Source organism: Saprolegnia parasitica, assembly GCF_000151545.1.
Source record: "Saprolegnia parasitica CBS 223.65 unplaced genomic scaffold supercont2.5, whole genome shotgun sequence".
In the NCBI taxonomy this organism is placed as follows: domain Eukaryota; phylum Oomycota; class Saprolegniomycetes; order Saprolegniales; family Saprolegniaceae; genus Saprolegnia; species Saprolegnia parasitica.
Window position 1 is genome coordinate 56,342 of NW_012156399.1, and position 8,002 is coordinate 64,343.

General features: G+C 53.8%; 3 protein-coding genes across 3 annotated transcripts; 1 reads left to right on the forward strand and 2 right to left on the reverse strand.

The window, feature by feature from the left end:
- Positions 1 to 312: 312 nt before the first annotated feature.
- On the reverse strand, positions 313 to 933 carry SPRG_01846 (hypothetical protein; the record flags this gene model as incomplete). The annotated part of the gene is made up of 2 exons (XM_012340412.1): positions 313 to 416; positions 516 to 933. The coding sequence occupies 2 exons, from the start codon at positions 931 to 933 to the stop codon at positions 313 to 315; spliced, it is 522 nt and encodes a 173-aa protein (XP_012195802.1).
- Positions 934 to 3,383: 2,450 nt separating this feature from the next.
- On the forward strand, positions 3,384 to 4,164 carry SPRG_01847 (hypothetical protein; the record flags this gene model as incomplete). Its single annotated transcript, XM_012340413.1, has 2 exons — positions 3,384 to 3,475; positions 3,543 to 4,164. 2 exons carry the CDS (start codon positions 3,384 to 3,386, stop codon positions 4,162 to 4,164), a joined length of 714 nt encoding a protein of 237 aa, XP_012195803.1.
- Positions 4,165 to 7,076: 2,912 nt separating this feature from the next.
- Positions 7,077 to 7,852, reverse strand: SPRG_01848 (hypothetical protein; the record flags this gene model as incomplete). Its single annotated transcript, XM_012340414.1, has 2 exons — positions 7,077 to 7,088; positions 7,556 to 7,852. 2 exons carry the CDS (start codon positions 7,850 to 7,852, stop codon positions 7,077 to 7,079), a joined length of 309 nt encoding a protein of 102 aa, XP_012195804.1.
- Positions 7,853 to 8,002: the final 150 nt, after the last annotated feature.

Sequence of the window (8,002 nt, forward strand, 5' to 3'; positions counted from 1 at the left end):
CTCGTGATGAACTGCGACGACCAAGGACCGTCGGTGTTTTCTCTCGGAGCCCGTCGCGACGGACTCAGCGTCCCGCAGAGTCTTTTGGCGCGTCTGCTCGGCGATCGTCTCGATCCATCGATCATGTGGAGCTCGTCGATCGCGGAAAAGATCATCAAGGTCATCCAGAACGAGGCGTACGGTGCGGCCGACGGCATGTGATTCGTTTCAAACGGCTCAAGAATAAAAACGTTTGGTTCATGGTTTCAAACGCGTTTTAACCCTCCCGCGCCGGGAGCCAAAAACGGGTTTCAAACGGTCAAAATTGTTTCATTACGTGGCACTCTGAAAATCCTCTGTGGCCCAATGCACTTCTATGAGGAACTCATCGACGGCTGCGACGACGTCCTCCACGAGCGGAAAGTCCTCCATGTCGTCTACATCGTCCGTGCCGCAATATACCTTTACCCCGGTGGCAGGTGCAATAGACACCGCCCCGAGACTCACAAGATGGTCGCTATATTTACTTTCTCTACTTGCGCTCTGGACGCGTGCGAGCTGCTTGCCATTGAAGCTGATGGCGACTTGACGCTTGGCACTGCAGAAACCGATGCAGGAGCGCTTCGCCGAGGCGACCCGCTTGGTCGTCATGTGGTTGCGCTCGCCACTGACCGCACCCGTCGGCATCGCATGGACCTGGACGAGCAGCGGCGCCCAGTTGGAGACGCACGAGTCATCCATCATGGCCCACAGAAGATGCGGCTTGGTGCGCGAGTTGACGAAGAAATGGTTCGTGGTATGCGGGCGGGCTAGCCAGAGGGTCAACAGGAAGCCGGCGACGGAACAGTGGTCTGCATTGAGCGCCTCGAGAGCTGTATGGCACTGCGTGTTGATCGAGCCTTGACCGAGCTGCACGAAGGCGGTGCCGTACATTGCCGTCAGCCGCTGACGCATGCCGCAAAAAAGCGGGTCCGTGACGAATGCCTACGCTATGGACGTCGAGATACTGTACGTCGTGATTTTGGGCGACGCAGCGGGAGGTGCGCGCTCAAGAGACGAGGTCGCAAACGGGGTACTCGGTTTCGGTTGCGAGGGTATGCCTAGACATGAGATGCGTAAGGGGTGACTTGATGTACAGCGGTGGAGAGAATACAAGGAGGTTAATACTGGTAGGAACCTCTGGTTACACCAGCCCAGGGGAGATTAATTGTCTGTCCGTCTGTCTGTCCGTCTGTCCGTCTCCGTGTCCACGACTGCAGTGATTGGTAGAAATTGTGTCTGCGGCTGCAGTGATTGGTAGAAATTCAAACGATACTTTCTTCGCGGCGTGTCGCTGAAGCTCTTTCCCATTGGTCAGAATTCCCTGAAGCAACCGACGTATCCTACTCTTGTACCATCTTGGCGCCGTGTCGCTCGAGCTCTGTGGCGTTGCGCTCTGTGGCGTTGCGCCGGGGTTGTCTGTGTGCACCACCATGTCAGAAAAGCATGCACGCAACAAAGGCGAGCGACACGTGAAGAGAAGGCTGCGCGGGTCCGAAAGCAGCGCCAGAGCAAAGCCAACGCACGCGCCGCTCAAACGGCGAGCGACACGCCGACGCAAAAGGCTGAGCGGCTCGCAGGCACATTTTCTGTCCGTTTACAACGTTGTTGTCTCCTCGTCCCACTTGATGTGCGTCCCTCGCCACGCTTGGCCACGTGTCCAACGATCTGCCTGCGTTTCTTGATAGTATAACCCTCGCGCCGTCGTCACAGCTACACTTGCCAACACAGCTTGAGTCGGCCAATGCCACCACAGCAAGTCGTGGGAAGGGGACCGATCGATAATTTCTAATTCAACTACCTCGTTCTCGCCTTCAACGGCCACTTGCAACAACATGTCCTTCGCATTCCTCGAGCGCCTCATTGCACGAGGCGCCCGCAGGGATGTGCCCGGACCCGGCATCACGCTGGCTTTCCTGGCAGCAAGCAGCGTCAGCCTGGCCAACAGCTTCGCCGATAACACGCAAGATGCGGTCACAAACTGCATGCCCTGTAACTCACAACCTTCACATAACACAATGAGCGACGCGGAAGACACACGCTTCAGGTCTTTCGCACTTCCATCGACTCCATTGCTCAACGTTACCTCGAAAAGAGGTTTCCTACCAGCCCACTCCGCAGGAACCTAGTACTGGTAGGAACCTCTGGTTACACCAGCCCAGGGGGGATTAATTATTGTCTGTCCGTCTGTCCGTCTCCGTGTCCACGACAGCAGTGATTGGTAGAAATTGTGTCTGCGGCTGCAGTGATTGGTAGAAATTCAAACGATACCTTCTTCGCGGCGTGTCGCTGTACCTCTTTCCCATTGGTCAAAACTCCCCGATACAACCGATGTGTCCTACTCTTGTACTACTCTGTTCCATATTACTAGTCCTGTTTCGCTTTGGGATGGTCGTAGCTCGAGAACGAATATGAATTTCGCCACGCGGATTGTTCCTATACAATAATGTGTCCTTCGACTCTTACACGAATTTTTGTCTAGCGCCATAGCTCTTGTTTTGGTTGGGAACGGTGGTCTCAAAGTTGGTGACTTCGGCGCAAAATTCCACAAACCACCGTATTTGATTTAAGTATAGGCCAATGGGAAAATCGGTGACCTGACCATCATTTGTGGTCTTTGGGGATTGGTCAAAAAGAGAAACGGATATGATTGGACAAAATGAGCGAGCCCAGATTTTAAAATTATCTTAGATCAGACAGTGGTATTGCCCTCCAGCTCTTCCAAGGCCTCCGTCGCAGCGAGCCAGGCTTCGAACGGTCCGGTCGGAGTAGTTGAGCTTCCGTGCAACGGCACCGAAGACGCCGCGCGGTAGTCGACCGGTAGATCGCTCGCCACCCTGAGCGTCAGCACGCGCTCGCAGGGCGAGCAGTACGAGGGCACGTTGAAGCGGTGTGAGGTCCTTGGCCATAAACGAGCATTGCTACCCAAGACTGCCACCACCAAAATGGCACCATTGAGATAATTCATTTTTACAGGTCTGATTTTTCACGATTCTCTCTAAAAATGAATAAAAATGGCCTTGATTGTTTAGCCATTATCCTCCAACCTATACTAAAACCAAATACGGTGGCCCTCGCCGATTTTCGATTTCATGCCCATTTTTAAAAATCGCGTTCGTGGTGAGAATGAGCCGTTCCACGACATCGATTGTCACGGGTACAGACGGAATCAAGGGCTTTCGATTGGTGCAATCCGCGCTGCCTAATTCCAAGATTTGGAATTTTGGCGCCATCTCAAAGAGAAACAGGACTAGTAATATGGAACAGAGTAGTACCATCTTGGCGCCATGTCGCTCGAGCTCTTGGTGTTGCGCTCTGTGGCGTTGCGCCGGGGTTGTCTGTGTGCACCACCATCTCAAAAAAGCATGCACACAACACCTGAAGAGAAGGCCGCGCGGCTCCAAACGCAGCACCAGGGCAAAGCCAAGGCCCGCGCAGCCCAGGAGACGAACGCGACGTCGGACGACGAGGCTACGCGGCTCCAAAAGCAGCGCCAGGGCAAAGCCAAAGCACGCGCCGCTCAGGCATGCTCAAAAGGCGAGTGAGACGCCCGAAGAGAAGGCCGCGCGGCTCCAAACGCAGCGCCAGGGCAAAGCCAAGGCCCGCGCAGCCCAGGAGACGAACGCGACCCGCTTCGACGCCGAGCTTCAGCTCGACAACGTGTACATCATCACGAACGCGCTGGTCTCTAGCCACGACGATTTCGGTCGTAAATTCGACCCGCACCCCGACTTCGGCCTCCGATTGTTCTCGGACACCATCGTCCTCTGGGTGGACGACGACCTCCCCATCCCGGAGATCAATGTCTCAGGAGACATTGCAGCGATGCCAACGATCCCCGAGCTCCAAGTCATCGAAGACGTTGGCATGCTCGCGATCGGCCACTCACTTGAACCCAGCGCCGACGACAAGAGCTTTGCCACGCTGGTGGATGACTCGGCAGGCGGCTCTCGCGCCACCATTCGTCTTACGTTGTACGGCAAGCATGCCCGCTCAGCGACACAAGATTGGGTTGGCCAGTCCCTCTTGCTTCAGCGTTTCAAAGTCAACGATGGCGCCATCTCAGCCTCCGCCCATACATGCATTTCCATTGCTGCTTCGTTGCCCGAGGCCAAGCGTCTCCTCCACTGGTACAGCACTCAGTGAGCACATTCTCAGCCTCCTTGTACATTGTGCATCGACTGCATTTAACCACAATCATGCTTATCTTTTCATTTTTCACTCTTTTCCTGCTTCACAAATGGGGTACACTTCCGTTTCACGTTCCCTCAAACAGAGGTTTCCTACCAGCCCACTCCGCAGGAACCTAGTATGACCTCAAATCCAGGGATCTGATTGGCTGAGCGGCCCGGCCAAACTGCATCATCGAGACTTTATAAAATCGTTTATGAAAGGTATAAGAATGCGTAATCACAATCCACCTAATTCAAAAATATGATACTTTAGAGGTTTGTATGACTTGACACAGGATATGAACTGCGAGGGGTAAAAGTGTCTCAGCGGTCGGGCCGCTCAGCCAATCAGATCCCTGGATTTGAGGTCATATTAGTGAGTTTGCGATTTTCAAAATTATACTAAAAATGATACTATCTCGATCGATTCTCACAGGTCACTGTGAAAAAGCATAATCTATAATAGAATTCTATATTATGAGCGGCCTCCGGAGCAGGGATGGCGAGTGAGTGGGCCGTGAATAGGTTTGTCCCACTCAGAGTACACTCTCTCTGAGTGAGTGCCAAATCACTCAGCGGGGTGCCTGAGTGAGTGTGTGTGAGTGGGTTGAGTTAGTGTGTGTTGGCCCCACTTCGATCCCCCGCAAAGGGTCCTTTTTCGCACATACAGTGTACTCTACGGAACGTCCTGGCTTCCAATTGTCGTGGCAACGCATGGCTGAGGGAGAGGAAGAAAATACCAGAGCACCGGAGGAACCATCACCGTTCCATGCCTCGAATCGACACCATGTCGTCCAACACCAGCACCGCGACGACCGCCCCGACGCTTATTGCGATTACTGGCAAGTCGTCGTGGGTTTGAAAGCATTTTGGTAAGCTCGAGGAAGACGCCAAGTCCATCGTTGTGTGTCGCGTGTGCCTCAAGTCGAAGCTACCACTCCGAGATTGTCGCGTCGCACTTCATGCGTCGAACTCATAGAATGCGATCCGCCACATGAAGCTTGCTCGACTTCCTCGAGCGCGTTCCATGCTGTGACCTTACCGACAACTCGAAGGAGAAGGCTGCTCACAGAAACTGGGTGCATCTCTTTTGACGTCAACCTCTGGTGGCGCAAATACGGCTGCCACCATCGATTCGTCGAGCGCCTTGCAGCTCGTGAGCTCGCGTGTCCGGACTCGTACGCCCTCCAGGAGCGCGTCTTCTCGCTCTGCAAGCTGATCGACTCGCCGTTGCGACAGAAACTCGGCAACGCCAAGTTCGAGATGCTTCTTGTGCTGGCATTCAACAAGAAGTTCATCCGCATGTGCTCAGATGACAGATCCCTCGCCGAGACCCTCGGGTCGACGACGTACACGTCGCAAGCCACTGCTACGCTCATCAACTTCTTCGACCTCGACGCCAGCAGACTGAGTCGGCTATCGACATTGCTGATACGCGGCGTTGGCCCCCGCCGAGAACACGCCATCGAAGAATCGCAAGATTTGTACCGCTGAATAGGCATGAGTTAACTCTAAGTAGCTGAGTGCACTCACTATTGTCGTTTGCGAGTTGTGAGTGAGTGCGTACTCACTCACAACGGAAATGGGCCCCACTCGCCATCCCTGCTCCGGAGGCCTTCTATAATAGCCCCGAAAAACCTGTCGAAGAATGATATTTGTGGGAATTGATATCGGACGATACAGCGAATAAATAATCTCTGACAGTAAAAAGGCGAGTGATGCCGATTGGATGAAATATGGGGCTTTTCAGCCAACCAGGTACCCTTCCTTTCATTTGCCCATTTGCGTCGTAGCGCCGACAGCGACGGACCAACCGAGCGCGGACCATACCATCGCCTCAGCAGTCGCTTGCTGGCACCACCGGCTCCATCGAATCGTAGAAGAGGTATGCTCATGAACATATACAGCGCCCCGTTTCCGCGCAGCGGCCTCTGCGCTTGGAGGTGCGTGATCAGAGCGAGGAGGAGCGCGCGCGATCGAAGACGCGGCATGCATGGGAGACGACGAGGAGGCTCTTGGGAGTTGTTGAGTTGGAAACATTCTACTACGTAGTAGTACATATGTCGATAGCATCGCACGAGAAATGGGCTTCCACGCGACAGTACATGCCCGCGCGCCTCCACTGTCGAGCGCACCAGCGCAAATGAGTGGCTCTCGACCCGAACCTCTCACCGAAGGCATGCGCTGCCATAGTATAATTTTTGTGTCCGGCGGTTTTCGCAAACGGAGTTTTTCTATTATACGATCGAAATTCGACTATCTCGTATAGTATAATTTTATAGTATAATCACGAATTTCGCAAACTCTCTACAAGGTTCCTGTGGAGGGTGCTGGTAGGAATGCATATATGACCGTTTGGTGTTCACAACATGCTTTTTGTATAAAATGTTTTATGTACGTGAAGTTGACAAGTGAGAGAGTCGATTCTTCTCAAGCCGTGCCGCTTTGGCCGCGGCTTCTTCGGGCGGACGTACGGTGCGTCGCGTCATTTCGGTTCAACTTCATCTTGGGCACCGACCTTAGGTGTTCTGCGTTGCACAATGCGGGCCTTTTTCTGCACTTGGCCAATGAGAACGTAGCTGCGGTTTCATTTTGTCCAATCAAATACTGCACGGATAGCGGACAGACAGACAGACAGAGACCGCATTAATCGCCTGTGGGCTGGTGTAACCAGGGGTTCCTACCAGTATTAACCTCCTTGTATTCTCTCCACCGCTGTAATAGCATACCAGCTAATACACCGGGTTTCGCCTTGGCCATCGGATTGGGCGGCCCCAGAAGGCCGAGGCCACGGTGACTCGCAGCCGTGGATGTGCGACTTCATGCGCTGGGCGGGCGCAGTCACCAGCGTCTTGCACGCCTTGTATTTGCGCTTCGCCGTCTTCCTCACGCCTGGTACTGGTAGAATAAGCTCACCAGACGGGTCGACGACAGGGTCCGCCGCATACTCAACGCGTCTACATACAGTATGTATCCATACGTAATCTACGTACTACCAGAGAAGTGTACCTTGGTGATGGTGCTACGACCAAATATTGAGTTCTGTTTGTTTGGCAAGAACATCTTTTGACAACGTTGATCCATGAGAGAGATTTCGCAAGTTATTTCCCGTTTCCGTCTGCGATTTTATCCTGTCATAAATTATTAGAAATGGGAAGTCTCTGAAAACTAATCGTGAAATTCGCCCAAATCGATCGAAAACGCGGACCGAAGGCTCCCGTCTTCGTTCAACAGGTTAAAGTACGTCAAACCGTGACCGAGGCTTTAACCTTGTTTAACCTGTCGGCATTTCGCGCCCACATCATTTTCATTTTGGCGCGATGACTGACAACCGGCCGCTCTCGTCGGACGGCGACCGCTCCCACCGCCCCGATCACGCGCTGCATGTCGGGGTAGATGATGAGCTCCACGTCGCCGTCGTCCCTGCGCTTGCGTCGCTGCGTAATGCGGCAGGTCTCAATCTTAGATCTATCGATAAACACGAAGACGTTCGTTAGAGGCGAGCCTTTAGCGACAATCGCGTCCTTGTACTTCTGGAGGCGCTTGGCGACGAGTGTCTGCTGGAAGAAGAGGACGCCGGCCCACTTGTCGTAGAGAGCATCGAGCACATAGTTGTGTATGCGGCACAGAGACTGACGCGACCGACCGAACACGATCATCATATCGCAGTACCGCCGAGGGTAGGCCAAGCGGTTGAGAGCAACGCAAAGGGCTTCGACAGCGAGGCATCGATCCCGACCCTGGGTGATAACGACGGCCGGGAGTTGAAGGGCATGTGAGAGGCGCGTCAAAGAAGCCACGTCAAAGCGGAA